The sequence below is a fragment of the Callithrix jacchus genome, chromosome 7 (genome assembly GCF_049354715.1).
Source record: "Callithrix jacchus isolate 240 chromosome 7, calJac240_pri, whole genome shotgun sequence".
Lineage (NCBI taxonomy): Eukaryota > Metazoa > Chordata > Mammalia > Primates > Cebidae > Callithrix > Callithrix jacchus.
In genome coordinates, this window is record NC_133508.1 from 34,994,869 (window position 1) to 35,011,838 (window position 16,970).

General features: G+C 46.9%; 1 protein-coding gene across 7 annotated transcripts in view; it reads left to right on the forward strand.

The window, feature by feature from the left end:
• Nucleotides 1-16,970, forward strand: part of CCNY (cyclin Y) — a 208,919-nt gene that overhangs the window by 58,705 nt on the left and 133,244 nt on the right. For 2 of the 7 annotated variants that reach the window (XM_009000191.5, XM_078329889.1), the window contains exon 2: nt 140-204. The exons of 4 other annotated variants lie outside the window; for them this stretch is intronic. In XM_009000191.5, the coding sequence (XP_008998439.1) occupies nt 171-204 (34 nt within the window). In that variant the 5' untranslated portion in view covers nt 140-170. Of the gene's footprint in view, nt 1-139; nt 205-3,323; nt 5,247-16,970 lie in introns of those variants that run through there. One more of the 7 variants, XM_078329891.1, reaches the window with a different exon arrangement.

Genomic DNA, 16,970 nt, shown 5'->3' on the forward strand with positions numbered 1-16,970 from the left:
AATATTTAAAGTATCTCTGATTTCTTGTGCCTGTTAGTCCAGGATTTTTGTTTGTTTTGTTTTTAGGGCAAGTTTTTCATTCCTGACTTAGCCTCAGTTTTGAAGGGCCTTGGTGACCACACCGTATTCTCCTGTTTAGGTAACCCCAGTGGCTGAAAGCAGAGGAGAAAATGTTTCATCCTGGGCCCCCTCCTTCTGAACACTGTGAGTCTGTGCCTTGGGAAATTAAATGGGAGTATTGTAAAACTCACTGAGGGCTTCTTTCTGGAAACTTCACATCCGTTCTCCACATGTTCTTCCCACCCCTCAGATAGAAATTAAGAATTTGGGGTTGAAGAAGAAAGCTAGAAGTATTGTGAAGCAGTTTTGTTTGCTTTAATAAAGTAATCCGTTTTATCCTCCTTACTTTCCTGTTTAGTGTGCTCCCTTAAAAGTGATTCAGACAGGTGAAGGGAGGACGGATCCCAGCATAAAACCAGGCTCAATGCCAAGTGCATGCAGCATGGGTCACTGGGAATTCATAGTCAAAAGCAGAGCAGGGGCCATTGGATGGAAATTACTAGAGGAAACGTCAGGGGTCAGGGGGATTCTGGCTCAACTGACCCAACAAGGATTCTTGCTGAGGACAGGCCAGGAGAATGAGATGTCACCTGGGGAGTGGTGGGGGACAGCGGAGGACGAGGAACACATTAGATATTGAGGGTAGGGTAGGAGTGCCCAGCCCAGCAGGAATCCTCTTTTCTCATGGGAAGTGTCCCTGGAGCCTGGGTGAAACTGTCTGGACCTCCTCACCAGCCCTGGGGGCAAGGCTGGAGGACTCTCTCCCCATCCTAGCCTTGCTAGATTCGGGAACCGCAATAGAGGAAACGGTTTATTTCAGAGCCTCAACATCAGATGTTGAGGAGGTGGCATCTGGGCTAAAGTGACTTAGTAGGGTTCTTGCCAAAGTCAGGCAAAGAAGGTTATGGAAGGCCAAAAGTGGAGTTCCATTTTGGAAGAGGCTTCGGAGCAGGGCAACTAAAGTTTGGTCGGAGAGAGACGCTGTCAGCGTCCGGTTGTGGGTTACTTTTAGGTCCTGCGCACTACTTGAACGGACCAACCCTCACGTTCAGCTGTCCTGGGTGTGTTTCTGAGGCGGGGTTTAGGGCTGGGCCTCTTCAGTGGCTCCTGGGGATGAGGGCTGCACTCACCCTTTGCAGAGATTTTACAGAACCCCCAGCCGGTCCAGTGTGTGGGTGTTGTGGGGTGCATAGGGCCCCTGAGAGAGGCTTTGGGTCTGTCTCAGTGTGTGTGTTGCTGTGTTATGCTACGATGGCTTCCTCTGTTCGCCTCTGTGATTGGTGGGCTCCAGGGGGCTGTGATCCCGACTGGCTTTTTCATCCTCTCGCCCCCAGCATGGCATTTTGCACATAGCAGGTGCTTGATATTTGTCATATGTGAAGCAGTAAAGGTCGTTTGTGAAAATTGGGTTCACCTCTTTATAATCATGGTAGTGGGATCAGGGGGGTCACAGTATAGAAACTAGCCTGGACTATGGAAAGCTATAATTATTTTAAAAGCTTTCTCTCACTCAACAGGTCATTTCATTCTCACACCTTCCCAAAGCACTCATCAGACAGGCCAACTGGAGTTTCACCTCCACATTTGCTCTGCTCCCCACCCTGCAGCTGAGTTGTCAGAGGCAGGTGCTATGAGGGGGGAGGACCCGGAGTGTGGGGGAGCAGCCAACCTGGGTGTCTGCAGATTGGAGAATGAACCCTCCTTCTTGACTCTGAGTAATTGAATGTTCTGCCGCCTCCTCTGGTACTGTTAATGGTCCAGGGGGCCCTGATGTTCCCACTGGCTCTGAAATGAACCATTTACTCTATTGCCTGCGGTTGCAGCATCTAGCAAGGCTAGGGTGGGGAGAGAGCACTCCAGCCTTGCCCCCGGGGCTGGGGAGGAGGTCCAGACAGTTTCACCTAGGCTCCAGGGACACTTCCCATGAGAAAAGAGGACTCCTGCTGCCCTGGGCACTCCTACCCTGCAGCATGGGAGCAGTCGCTGAAGTTGCTTGAGTTGCTGGGTGTTGTGTCCTAGTGCCCCTGCAGTCCTCTTCCTGCTCTCCCTGTGAGGCTCCCCCAGCGGGATCTGGAGCCCCCGGACTGTTCAGGCAGCCTCTTCTGGCTTGCAGGATTCCTCTAAGCTCTGGGTTTCTAGGATTTTAGTTACAAAGGGCTGTAATCCCACTTCCAGTTGGGTAAGGAAAATTCAAAGTGCTGGAGTCAGATTACTTTTTCTGCCTGTTAGAATTCTGAGGGCTAGCAGGTTCTCAGTAATGCTCCAGGTACCCCTTGGACCCCACACTTTGCCACACAGCCCTATTCCTTCCCAGGGCTGAGGTCCCTCTGCCACTGTTGCGTGGGCTTTAGTGTGAAACATATAAGACAAACTTGGAGCTAGTAGGAAACCTTTGTATTCAGAAGAACAGTGGAAACAAAGTGAAGTGTATGGGAAGTTGTTCTGGCGGTGGGCCTTGTGCAGGCAGCAGTGGTGTCTCCAGTGGTTCCCCCTTCACATCTACCTACCCCACGTCATTGGATTTAGCGCAGTCCCTGAAATCCTGCTACTGAGTTCCCTAAGCTTTATAATTATTCAGGTGAAATGTTGTACCTTTGGGATCCTGAGGAGCTAGCTCTTGCTTCCTTCCCCACCTATCTCTGGGAGGTAGCTTGTCGCAGACCCTACCTTAGAGTTACTCAGATATTTTGGAGGCAGAATTAGCCATTGATGGGGGCACCATTTGCCTCTTTGGCCCTGGATTGGGGAGGAGGCGTTCCTGGGGGGTAGGGAGGAGACACAATATTGGTGGTGGGAGGAAATAACACTTCTTCTAGGGTCAGGTCAGCCTTGTATGCAGCACACCAAACGAAGCCTGTCCCTAGGACCGAAGACGGGGAACTCGGGCCAGGAGCAGCAGTGCTGGCAGTGCTTGAGTTACGTCTGAACCATCCCAGGAGATTCTGGATTTATGGAGCTCTATCAGAAACGGCCCCAGCTGTGTGTGGGCTGCTCTATCCCTCCCGCCTGGATGCATGTGTGTTCTTTCTCTCCGCTGTCCTTTCAGCTTCTCATTTGGATCCTTATGTGGGTTAAAGAGAGGACTTTAAACTGCCAGTTGCTAACCTTGATTAAGATTCCCAGAGAAGTGATGGCACATTGTAGACAGGGCTTCCCCCTCTGGTGGTGTCCTTGCTTCCAGGGCAGAGGGAAGGGGAGGCGCAGTGAGACCAGACTCTGTTCTCTGAGCAGTGCTTGTGAGGGAGAAACACCCTCATCCATGTGGAGTGGGCGTGGGTGGAGACAGCAGAGAAGACAGAAGCTGGGCTTCCTGGGGCCTGTGGAGGCTGAGAGCAAAGCCACATGATCAAGGAACATGACCAGAAGGCTAGTGGAGGTCCCCTCTGCTGCATGAGAGTACCTCCTGGAGTCTAGGGCCCCTACTGGGGGCAGAGGTGGCCCTCCATTCTCTGCAGTGAGTACGGGGACAAATGTGATTGTGATCCCTTCAGAGGACTTATGCATTTTGCAGAGAAATTGAGGTGGCTCAAAAGCTAGCAAGGTCCTGGGGGAGCATGATGTAGATACAGGTGTATTCCTTGGAAGTTACCAGCACGTGTCCTTTTGCATGGCGGAGATTCGGAATTGCAGTCTGTGCTCATCCTCTTGGGTTCTTTTGTTGTGGCCGTGGAGCCCCATGATTTGGTCACTACTTGGAGTCATTTATGTGTCTGGTTGATCCAGTTAGTTCCTGTGTTTTGACTGCTGGGACCAGCAGCTGTGTGTGATTAGGGCATTGCCAAGTTCCCAGTGGTAGAAATCATTTGCCATATGGCTCTCTAGATGTGATTGTGCAATTCAAACTCCTGAGGCCATAAATTCTGCTAATTGCTCTTGAAGTAGGGCTCTCCTTGCATTTTACAAAATGCACAGTTGTTTTTGTCTAGGAAAAGCAAAACAAAGTGACCAGTTAAGTACATTTGGAGATAGAATACCCTTAAATGTAAATGTCTTCCTTTAATATCACTGAAAATATGCTCGGTTTTTATTGTGTAGTTTAACTGGACCACGTTTCTGAGGGTAAGGTATTCCCAAGCTATTCTGTGAGGGGGTTTAGCCTGAGAACTGGTGGGACCTGGGAAGGGGTAAGGCCTGCCTTGCCTGACAGAGCTGCCCCTGCGAAGAATCAGACATACCCCGTGCTTGTGTTCTTGGTCTTTTAGCCTTGTCCTTCAGTCCCTCATAGTGTAGGCTTGTAGCAAACTCTCTGCAGAAATGCATTTTAAGTGCCAAGCAAATGTTATACAAATGAGCTTTGAGAACCCAACTCACTAGAAAGAGTGAGCTGAGTTTCTCACATGTTTTCTTTCCACATTTTATAAAGTTCCTGATTTTTAACTCTGTGTGTTTGTTGGTAAGACATCTGAAGGTGCTTTGAAAGTGAGGGTGGCAGTTTGGATATTCCTCTCGAGCATGGTGAGATCCTAGCTTTCTGCTGTGCCGTGGAGACTGTGGACTGCACGTCTGGCCACTGACTCTTGGCTTGACTGTCCAGGGGTCCTTCTCCATGGCCAGGATGCTTATCCATGCTTGAGGTTCCTTCCTGGGGACTGGTGTCTTGGGTGTCTACTTTGCTTTTCTGGAAGTTTTTTAACTCCACCATGGAATTTGGATACTAGTGTGTGAAGTGGTGAGGTGACATGACCTACATACCAGTCTGCCTGCCAGGTGGCTGACACAGGACGCGCACTGTTTAATTCAGGATGTGAAGGGAGGCATAGGCTATTTTGTTTTACTCAATTGAAAAGGAGCAGTATGGGTGCGGTGGTTCATGCTGCTAATCCCAGAACTTGGGAGGCCAAGGCGGGAGGTTTGCTTGAGTCTGGGAGTTCAAGAACAGCCTGGGCAACAAAGCGAAACTCCATCTCTACAAAAAAATAAACATGAATGAAAAGGGATTATTTCTCTTCTGCAATAGATCTTTTGTTTTTATGTGCTGAGTACTGACAGGGAAATACGTAACTGGATTCCTCCTTTGCAGATCCCAATAATGTGCTCCCTTCAGTGCCACGTGGAGAAGAAAATTCCGTTATGTGGAGCACCCTGAGAAGACTTCCTTCTGTAGATTGGAGATGTTGTGGCTGAACACAGGATCAGCATCCAAACTGGTGCTTTTGTTTTTGGAATAAGATACATGGGTAGTAGAGGTAAAGTTCTGTTGACATGGAGGGCTAGGTATGTCCTCCAGTTTAGATGGGGACTCAGAAAATATGTGGAACTGGAGTCTCAGAGAAGGGACATGCCTGTGGATAGCTGTTGTTTATATTTGGATTTTCTTCCAGCATCATCTATTTGAAGTGGGCAGTTGTATAGAGGAATTCTTTTGGACTTTGTGAAGTACTAAAAAATGCTTTCTAGTGGTTTGATGAAAAGGCATTCTGTTTAGAATCTCCCTGGCACAGTGCAGGGGGCAGCAGGGGTGGTGGGGGGTGGTCGGGTGGGGTTGCTTCCCTCCTTGGAGGGGAAGCTGCACAGATCCCTCCCTGTCTTCCCCATCCCCTCAGCTTGGGAATGAATGACCAGGGCATTTAAGTTGGTCTCTTTGAGTTAGCCAATTCAAAGAGGGAGAAGATGTTTCACTTGTGGAATGGAGCCTTGTAATTGCTGACTTGATTGGATTACCTGAACTTACCTTTTATGCTTGGTTTAAGAATATGCTTAGTTGAGAAAGCATATTTCTGTTTTAAAATATTAATAGTTTTTTCTGACTAACATCCTCTCCAACTTCCCAACTGAAAGAACTATCAGTAGCTATTTCCACAGTTACCTACTGTTTGTTAGATGATTAGGGGCAGGAATATTTATTAATGGTGCAATATGTACTTTAAACAGTATTTTCGATGGGGAGAATTCAAGTACCTGAAAACAAGGGTGTGTTTTCTCCTTCCCCAGGATGGCAACATCTCTCTCTCTTTTGTAGAGTCTTTTAAAGCATTTTGGAATGGAATGGTTGCTGGTACAAGTTGAGCCATGGTGCAGTTGCTGTGGAAACTCTAGCATGACTTTCCAGACTGTTGTGTGTTTTTTAATAGGAGGCATACTGTGGCATTGAATTGTTATCTTAATTGCACTTTATTTTTATTTTTGAGAGAAGGAGAAGGGGGTAGAGAAGAGACTTTAGAATTGTACACTTTGTGGAATAGTTTACTAAAGTAACTGTGCTCTGAAGGGCATGCAGCAGCCCCTAGTGGGGAGGCCCAGTGACTGGCCGACCCTGGCCAGCTGTGTCCAGCATTTCCTGTTTTTTGTAGAATTTTATATTGAGCTCTGTGTGCTTAGAATTCTTGGTGGTAGTTCCTGCCTTGTGGTAGTTCCTTCTCAGGTTTAATAGGAATAGAACAGGTTGCTGAGGGGCACAGATGAGTGCAGAGGACTGTGTAGAGGACCGTTTGCTTACCAGGAAAGGAAGCTGCAGGTGTGCTCCTTGGTGATGGTGCTGTCTGGTTAAATCAGCATGGCTGGAGGCGATATTGAAACCCTGGAATCTGCAAGAGGATCACAGGGCACTTTGTCTTCTAGTTCTGATATCTGCCAGTCACTTCCTCAAACAACTAGAACAAAAATTTGTTTTGCCTGGAGAAAGATCAGTTCTGAATTTCCCAAAGAACTTAACTCCTCTCTCTCTTCCTCTCCCTTTCCTTTGAGAAAAAAAAATTCCCCCCCCCTCAAAATTGGCAATAATAATATGATGGGTTGAACGAAATTTGTCAGAAGAGTTAAAAAAATTTCTAGTTTTACTGGAGAATGTTGAAGATGGGGTAAGCAGAGGTTTAGACTAGAAGTGGATTCAAGCAAATTATATTATTTCATCATAAATGCTGCTGTTCTTTCCTTTTGTTACCCTGCTTAATTCTTGGGGTTTTTTTTTTTTTTTTATTCTAGTCATGAAGAAAAACAAAAAGAGTTATTTTGCTTTGACCCAGACCCAGAGGTGAAAGCAGAAATCAGATTTACCCTGTGAAATAGCTTATTACTGGGCAAAGAAATGGAGGCCTTTTTTTCTTCCAATGGCTGTGAGGCTGGGTATTGCAAATAGGAGTTGTTGAGCTCCCAGTCCTATCCAGGCAGGGGGCTGTGGTACAGTGTGGCCAGCTGCCTTGCCAGGCAGGTCCCGCATGTGCAGCTGTCATCCCACCGGATTAAAGTTGCATGCCAGTGAGCTTGCTGGGGTGCACCCAGGTCAGATCAATGACAGCTTAAAAGCCTTCGCTGCCTTTTTTCAGATCCTCTTCTCGGGAGAGTCTCTCACAGTAAGTCGGGTGTGGGTGCTGGCTGTGGTGAGGGTGTGCTGCCACTGCAGCTGCTGTCTGGGCATCTGTATTAGGGCCCATCCTCCAAGAAGTGTGAGTCATTGTGAAGTGACTGTAGGCAGCTGGGAAATAACAGCTGTGAACAGAAAAAGGACTGGAGGCCTCACCGTAGTGATGAGAGGCTGAGGAACAGAGAGGGAAAAGAAAGATACAGTTCTAGAATTAAAAAAAAATCTTAATTTAAACCACGATTTACAGTAGTTCCCAAGTATGAAAGACAGTATAGGAAACACTCCAGAGAGCTTCCATTAAAATAAAGTAAAAATAAGTAAAAATGTAAAGATTTCCTGCCCCTATGTGAAAAAGTAATCTGTGATTGTTTCGTTTTGTTTTGTTGAGACAGAGTCTTGCTTTGTTTCCCAGGCTGGAATGAGGTAGCATTATTGTGGCTCACTGCATCCATAAGCTCCTGGGCTTAAGCAATCCTCCCACCTTGAGTAGCTGGCACCACAGACATGTTTTACCATGCTTGGCTCATTTATTTTTTGTAGAGACAGGGTCTTGCTATGTTGCCCAGGCTGATCTTGAACTTCTGGGCTCCAGTGATCCTCTCACCTCAGCCTCCCAAAGTACTGGATTTATATGCATGAGCCATCACGCTGTTATTGTTCCATACAACATAAACAGTACAGTAAAGCAAAGGAAGGAAAAATATCAACCTTGTCCTGTCATGTAGGAGGAGGGAACCAGAGACAGACACATGGTAAGCACGGACTTTGAACAGTGTTAAAGCTTGGAATAAGTTGAGCCTTATGCAAATGCTGAAGACAGCACAAAACAGGGAAGAGTTTTACATTTCAAACAGAACCAAGAAAGAGACATGCTCAGTAAGTGGAAGAGGATATCAACTGAACAATTTGGTTTTCTCCAACCTTCTTCCCAGTGCCTGCTGTGTTGGCATGCCAGCATGAAACCCAGATTAGGAGAGAACTTTCTAAGAGAGATTTTTTTTCTCTTAAAAATTATGATGTACCAGAGGCTAAGAGAACTAACACATGTGACCACGGAAACACACCGCAGATAAATTTTAAGAAATCGTTTACAATGGGAAAAAAATGTCCCAAGATAAGGCAAACAGGGCCCTGCTTTTCCAAAAAGGGAGGAAAGAGTTTCTGTGCACTGTGGATTGGTGAGCTTGACTTTGCTTCCAGGCAGAGGTGATAGAAAGGTTGATTAAATAGTTTCTGGACATTTGGAAAACAAATAATAGCTAACTAAAAGCAAGCTTAAGTGCAAGAAGAAGAAATCCTTGCAAACCTACCACCTTCAGTTTTGAGAGAGTTACTCCAAGGGCAGGCAAATGCACTAGAGCTCTGCTTCACAAACCCCAGCTGCGTCGGTGTCACCGGAGGGCTGGGCTGTGAGACTGTAGGTCTGGAGTAGGGCAGGAATTTGCATTTCTAGAGTTCCAGGTGATGCTGATGCCGCTGGTCTAGAGAACTGCTGGTGTATTTATTGTTGTTGGATTTGGGGAAGACTTGTAACTTTTGGAGAATATTGAGGAATTGGTTGGGAATATTAATGGTGGTATATGAAGGTGGGGGCTTCTGACTGGTTAAACAGTATGTAACTTCGTTGTCATTATTTTAACTTGGACAGTTGTCTTTAGTCTTTTGTCAGAATATGCTGACCTTGACCCGCATCTGTTAAGTAATTTCATCAGGAACTTAGACGACAAAAAGGTCCGTTTCTTAAACCCGAAACAAAAAGATTAGGAACGTTAATAATGTTGAACGGTTGAGGGTTTACGTGATCTTGATATGTTAGATTTAGCAGTGATAGGCATCTGTTAAGTAATTTCATCAGGAACTTAGACGATAAAAAGGTCTGTTTTTTAAACCCGAAACAAAAAGATTAGGAACGTTAATAATGTTGAATGGTTGAGGGTTTCCATGATCTTGATATGTTAGATTTAGCCGTGATAGGCCGGGCACGGTGGCTCATGTCTGTAATCCCAGCACTTTGGTAGGCCAAGGTGGGTGGATCACCTGAGGTCAGGAGTTTGAGACCAGCCTGGCCTACATGACAAAACCCCATCTCTACTAAAAATACAAAGATTAGCCAGACGTAGTGGCACATACCTGTAATCCCAGCTACTTGGGGATTCTCCTGAGGCAGGGGAATCGCTTGAACCCAGACGGCGGAGGTTGCAGTGAGCCGAGATCATGCCACTGCACTGCAGCCAGTGGGGACAGAGCGAGACTCTGTCTCAAAAAAAAAAAAAAAAAGAAAAAAAAAAAAGACTTAGCAGTGATACATGTAAAATGGCTGTAGTTAGTTACAGGAGGCTCTGTAATACCTTCTGGTATAAAGGCCTAGGAATTTGGGTTGACCTCAGTATTGTTTGAGACGAGGTTAAGGTGGACTGTCTCATCTATCTGACAAGCTGCTTCTCATCCATACCTGGGAAAGAACACAGAAACCCAAGACAAGTTATTTTGTTGTTGTTTTTTTTTGAGACAGAGTCTCACTCTGTTGCCAGGGTAGAGTGCAGCGGCCCGATCTCAGCTCACTGCAACCTCTGCCTCCCGGGTTCAAGTGATTCTCCTGCCTCAGCCTCCCGAGTAGCTGGGATTACAGGCACCCACCACTGCGCTCGGCTTTCTGTTCCACTAAGAGATTTCTTCCATGGTCAGGCCATATCTATTGTGTTTAGTGCAGTGCTAGGACCACATTTTAAGATTTTGGCAAAATTTGATAGTGTATTGAAGGAAGAGATCAAGGTGTTTAAATCTGGAATGGATTTGCTGTGATAACAACGCCACTGTCTCACTGGCTTTCCCTAACAAGCCTTAATTTCTTGCTCATATCGTGGGAAGTTTGCAGGTGAACTGTGGCTCTGCAGGACCGTGCTTGCTTCCAAGTGTCTTCCTTCAGGACCCAGACCAAAGAAGCAGCTCCTGTCTGGGTCTGAGACATGCTGTTTTCATGGGAAGGGGCAGGAGAGCAAGGTGGGCAAGATGCCATGTTTGCTTCCATCCCATTGGCTGAGGGTGCCACGGTCAGGGAGGGGGAGAAGTGACCCCCCCACTGCGTGCAAGGGCATAGCCTGTGACTTCGTAGTGGTGGGGGATTTGGAACCTCATCACAGGGAGGGAGTGGGCAGTTGGAAACAGTAATCCAATCTGCAGCAGATGGAGATTCAGTTACCTTAACAGTTATTGATTGCCCTAAAAAAATTAGGCATTGTGCTAAGGCATGGAGGATTCAGAGATCAATAGAAACCCTGGAGGAACTGAGTATAGAAGGACAGAGGGAGATATAATCAAATAAATTGCTATACCACTTGACAGAAAAATCATGGCATTCCCAAGTCCAGAGGCTGCAGAGAAGAGGGAAGGAAGGGTCGGCAGTAGGGAAGTATGAAGGCAGTGTTCTCAGAGGAGGGGACATCAGCCTAAGTGTTGAGGATTTAATTAAGAATTTGTGGTGAGGCACGGTGGCTCACACCTGTAATCTCAGCACTTTGGAAGGCTGAGGCGGGTGGATTGCCTGAGCTCAGGAGTTCAAGACCAGCCTAGGCAACACAGTGTGTTTTTTGGTGTGTTTAGTCACCAAAAAACACACTGTGTTGTTTTTTGGCAATGCCGTCTCAACTAAAACACACCAAAAAATTAGCTGGGTGTGGCGGCTTGTGCCTGTCGTCCCAGCTACTTGGGAGGCTGAGGCAGGAGAACTGCTTGAACCCAGGAGGCGAAGCTTGCAGTGAGCCCAGATTACACCACTGCACTCCAGTCTGGGCAACAGAGTGAGACTCCATCTCAAAAAAAATAATTTGCACAGTGAGTAAGAGGATGGAGGTCAGGCTCTGGGTGGGAGATGGTGCAATTGCAGCTGGAGGCTGGAAACACTGGCTGCTTCCTGGGGACCATGTTTGCTTGTTGCTGTATCTCCAGTGTCCAGAACAGTGCCTGGGGAATGAATGGTGGGTTGAGTCTTGGCATTTTGTTGGAGGGATAAGAAGGAAGGAACCAAGAAAGGAAGACACTGAGAGGTAATTTATATGCCATTTTCATGGGACACTTGGGAGTTAGATTAGAAGAAGCCAAGATTAGAATCGGGGGGATGAGTCGAAAGAGGGAAGTGGTGAAAGTCTGAAGGAAGGTAGGAAAAGGTGGGACAGATTTCAGACACATTTAGGGGTGGAATTGGTTGGATATGGGGAGTTTAAAGAGGAAGGAATGTGGGGTGAATTAGGTGGTGAGTCAGTGGGTGTTGGTGACTGAAATCACCACTGCTAGAAATACAGTAGACAACAAAAGTTGCGAAAGGGAAGATGATTTATTTTGTTATGTTTAGAGTTTGAGGCTGCTGTGAGACATGGAGGTGAGGATGTGCAGTGAGTTACTGGATATATGTGATTCTGCCCTAAGAATGTATATTTGAGCTTTATCATTAGAAGGGATGGAATTGCAGAGCAAGACTGTGTAAAACTTGGAAGTGCCTGGGACAGAAGCTCTGGGACACATAATATAGGAATGGGCAGGGGTGGAAGCTATTTGAAGATTTCGAGGGAGTATTCTCACAGTGAAAGGACAGTCAAGGAAGGTGATGTCCCGTTGGAGGAGAGCGTTCAGCAGGAGAGTGGCTGACTGCCACTAACTGCAGGGCAGGCAAGCTCAGGGCCCAGCACTGTGGCCGTGGGAATGTCAGGAACTGAGAAGAAAGAGGCACCAGTGGCACTCAAGTGGGAAGTGTGGTAGAGATTTGGAGGCTTGACTTTTCAGAACTTGACTGAGAAGTGAAGGATAGAGAGAGGAGTTCTGAAATGCAGCAGGCATGTTGCTCTCACCCCTTCACAAAGGGAGGAGAAGTGAAGCCAGGGAGGCTGACCTGGACTTCACCAGTTCCCCGCTGTGGTCGAGCTGCCATCGAGAGTGTGGATTTGCAAATAAAGATCTGTTTTTTTAGCCCAAGGTTTTCTAGGCCTATTTTTTCTCTGTTAGTTTCCTTGCTGTGTAACAAATCACCAGAAATGTAGCAGCTTAAGACAACACATATTGACTCTATCACAGTTTCTGTGGGTCATAAGTCTGAGCATGGCTTGACTGGGTCCTGTGCTTCCCTGTCTCTGGTGAGGCTGCAGTCAAGGTACTGCTATGGCTAAGGTCTCATCTGAAGACTTGCCTGGGGAGGATCCCCTTGCAGGTGCCCTCACAGAACCTGGGTGTTGGAAGGATTCTGTTTCTTTCAAGTTATGGGAGTGAGGGCCACAGTTCCTTGCTGGCTGCTGGCTGCTGGCTGCTGGCTGCTGGCTGGAGTCTGCCCTGAGTTCTGTGTCATGTGGCTTTTTCTGCCATGGTAGTTACTACTTCATCAAAGCCAGCCAGAGAGAGACAACGCCCAAAGGGAAGTCATTGTCTCATGCTGCCTTAGCACAGAGGTGACATCACCTATGCGCTATTCCGTTGATTATCAGCAAGTCACAGCCCCGTCCTGCACTTAGAAGAGGGGATTACATAAGAGTATGGGTACCAGGAGGCAGCAATTATTGGGTAGGTGAGAATCTTAGACCTGTCTGCCTCAGAGTAGGACTCCATGGTACATCTCCTAATTGTAAGACTTTTGCAGCATGCCTTGGGGGCCATGGTGGAAGGGAGCGATTTGCTTCACTGCCAGATGAGATTTTCACAGTGAAGGTGAGATGTGAACTGGTTTTTGAAGTGATAGCTCCAGAATTGCCACACATAGAAGGAGGTTAGGGTAACAGTCTGGTCGGAAGCGGGGTGCATCACAAATGCAGCATATTTGGAGTAGCTTGAGCAATTGAGCTGAAGCCTCCTCAAGCTGTGCCTTGAGAGTGACCTTGCTCTGAAAGATGTAAAGACTTAGTTCCATAAAGAAGAGACAAGGAGCCAGGATGAAGTGGATCATTCTAGGTGGAAGGAACAGCAGGAGCAGAGATGCTGGAACTTGGCAAAGCTTGATGTATTTTGGGGGGAAGATGAGTAAGTTTCCTGAGGATGGATTGTAAGGCACGTAAAAGGCCAGGAGGCAGAATAAAGCCGGTAGGGTGGCATGGGGACAGGCCATGCACTTGAAGGAGATGGAGCCTGGTCCTAAGGGCATATGGGCTTTGTTGGCCCTCAGAGGAGATGGAGCCCAGTCCTCAGGGCAGAAAGACTTTTGAGGCCTTGAGAAGATGGAAGTCCTGTCCTGAGGGCAGGAGGGCTTTGTTCCTCAGAGGAGATGGAGCCTTCTTGGTCCTAAGGGCAGATAGGCTTTGTGGGCCTTGGGAAGATGGAGCCTAGCCCTGAGGGTAGAAGGGCTTTGTTGGCCCTCAGGGAGATGGAGCCGGATTCTCAGGGCAGAGAGGCTTTTTGGGCCTTGAGAAGATGGAAACCCTTTCCTGAAGGCAGAAGGACTTGTGGACTCTGAGAGGAGAAGGAGCCGGGTCCTGAGTGCAGAAGGGCTTTTAGCCTGGGTAACAGTGTGATTAGTTTTGGGCTCCTTTTCTCAGGATCCAGGGGAGACTGCTTGGGAAGGTGTTTGTTGCTCACATCTGCCTCCTCTGCTCTTGGCAGGAGACAGAAAGGATGCGAGCAGAGAAGTCAGAGCTGCTGACACCAGTTTCCCAGCTTCTGTCGCATGCTGAGAAGCCTGGGTCAGGCTGAGGTTTTGGGAGAAGTTGGGAATGTGTGTCCCCACTCAGGTATCGGGCTGCAGGCCAGCTCCTTCCTGCCGTACGTTTCACATGTGGGCTCAGCTATCTTGTGAATGAAGCAGGTGGTAGTGCCTGCTCTGACTACACAGATCAAGATAGAGAGTTTTACACATAAAAACCAGTGCTTTTTAAAAAGGCATCTTTTCTTCTATGCCCAAAAGTACATAACTGATATACTGGATGTCAGGAAGAAATAGGTGCTCCTTTTCCCCTATCATTCTTGAAAGACCAGCTTTATACAGTGTTTTTGGCAGCTGATCTTCAAAAACGATCAAAGAAGAAAACTGGCATTTTTGGCAGGTTATGACACTGGTACCTATGGGGTGCTGTTCAGTGCCATGTGACCTGACTGGGAAACGTGGACGTATGTGTGTGGCCTTGCAAGGCGTCACTTTTGTCCTTGGCTACCCACCGGTTACTTTGATGATGCTGACGTTGGAGGGTTTCTGCAGATGCGCTCTTATTTAAAATGGAGGCCCAGGCATGGTGGCTCGTGCCTGTAATCCTTGCACTTTGGGAGGTTGAAACAGGAGAATTCTTTGCACCTGGGAGTTTGAGACCAGCCTGGGCAACATAGTGGGACACTGTCTTTAAAAAAATAAAATAAAATGGGGAATCCTTTTGATTGGGGAGAAATTAGAATCTAATTTTGGAAAGGGTCATAAAATAGGTCATGAGTTTGGGGAAGCACCATGCCATGTAGTTACCCAGTTATCTCTTGAATTTCAAAGTTGGACTTAATTGAGTAAATGGTGGTAAAGATACCACAGAACAAAAGCAAGATTCCCTGTTGCCTTCTGGGCTTTTTTATTATATGCAAGGATGTGGCATGCTTTATTTGCTTGTTAATGTCCAGTTCTGAACACGTGTAGCCTTTAATGGTTGGAATGGGGCCCAGTTGGAAGGAGGGCTGCGGACCACCTGCTTACATGGCCTTGTTGCCCGGGAGATCACTCTAGCCATTACTGTGGATGGCCTCTGGGAGCAAATTCAACTCTTCCACTGGTGGCAGTGGGACTAAACTCTAGGCTAGAGGAAACCAGGCAAGAAAAAGCCCAGCCTGAGTATAGCAGGAAAGAAACTGAAATCTAGAGTCATTAATACTAACTTTCCTAACCCATTGAACAACAAGTGTATTTCTTGCTTAAAAAAAGCCATGCAGATTAACCCTCCTCCATCCTGTGGCTACCTTCTTCAGTGGGAGCAGAGGGACAGGAGAGGCATACTTACTGCCTTGCTGTGGAAGTGAGACACATTACTTCTTATGCTCCATGGTGACCCTAGCTGATTGCAAGGATGACCAGGAAGTGCCGGGAACCACATGGAATGCCAGTCTTTGCTTTGAGCTCTCAGGACAGCTCTTCTGTCAAGGAGGTATTTAGAATCAGTCATCTCTGTGGATTGCAAGGAGGTGTTCTCATTCCACAGTGCCTTTCAGGGAGTAAGAGGACAAGCTGATCCCATTAGCTGTGGAGCAGAGCGGCCCAGAGCAGGGGCTCTGGCATCTGAGTCGGAGCTCTTGACCCACCACTTACCATGTGACTTTGAGCAGACCATTTAACTTTCTGCCTTAATGTCACCATCTGTAAAATGGGATCACTAATAGGACTGTTAAAAATATGAAATGATTGTTACTTTCATAGTTTTATCTATGAGGGAAAGAGAAGTTGATGATGGTCAGTTTAAGCTAAAATGTTTGAGCATGTTTTTCTTTGTGTTAATAAAGGGAAAGGTTAAAGCAAAACTCCTTAAGAGTTTTGTAGAGCTTTTGGTCATGTAGTTTTAATACTAGGGTGTTTGCCTTTTGTGTTTGAAGGAATCAGACCTGTGTCTTTTAATGGCATTAATTTATTTTAATTTTCACAGTCTAGTAATAATGAACAAGCCGTCTATCAGAGCCAGATCTGCTGTGCTCCAGAGAATTGTAAGATATTTCACTAAATTCTTTAGGGGTCTCTAATCATGTCTCTGGGTTGACAGAATTGGGAGAGTGAAGAGGAAGCTGCCAGGAATAGTTCACCTCTCCAGCAATCTGTTCTCTCTTTTCATCAGCTGTTTCCAAAAGCCTTCAGCAAGATGCCGTGTGACATTCAGCTGGTACCATTTCCAGTAAGTCTAAAAAAGCTCTAAGCCCAGGCCTTTTGGAATATGTCTCCTTTAGGAAAAATAATCAGTAAAACTTGAGGCTGAGACTGTTGAGTATAAAATGGGGTTTATGCTGCAAGGAACCAAATCATTTAGCTTCGATTTTAGTGAAGGGCTTAGAGTTTATGTAACAGAACTGCCTAAGTGCTCTGTTTTATATCAGGACTTGGTGAACATCAACAGCAGGGAGCAGGGAAATAGGAAACTTTCTTCATGGCCTGGATGGAGGTTTAATGAGCTTGTTCTACACCAAATAGGTAGCTATGTCTGCCTATAGCCTGGGTTGGAGGAATGAAAAGGTTGGGGAACCCCTACCCCCAGCTTGATCACCACACTTTCTCAAGGAAACCTACGGTGCTGCAAAACTTTCTTCCACCAGGAGAGAGAAGATGGAGCGAACCAGATAAAAAAAAATACATGTCCTTGCTTGAGCCTACAGAGAAATTGGTCAGTTTTCATCTAGGAAGCACTGGTAGCCATGTCCTGTGGACAGATTTAGATATGGGGCCTCCTGTCCACACGGCCCCTGCAGTGCCCTTGGGTGGCGTGGTCATGATCCTCCGTAACAGTGATAACAAATGGGGTAAGCAGGAGCTCAGAGTAGAAGGCGCTCAAGTTTAGGGGCTGTGTGGGGACAGTAGAAGGCGCTCAAGTTTGGGGGCTGTGTGGGGAGGTAGAGAGAGCACAGCCTAGCAGTTCCTGGTGTGGCTCTAGAGCCTGAATGCCTGGCGAGAACCCTGGCCCCATTGCTT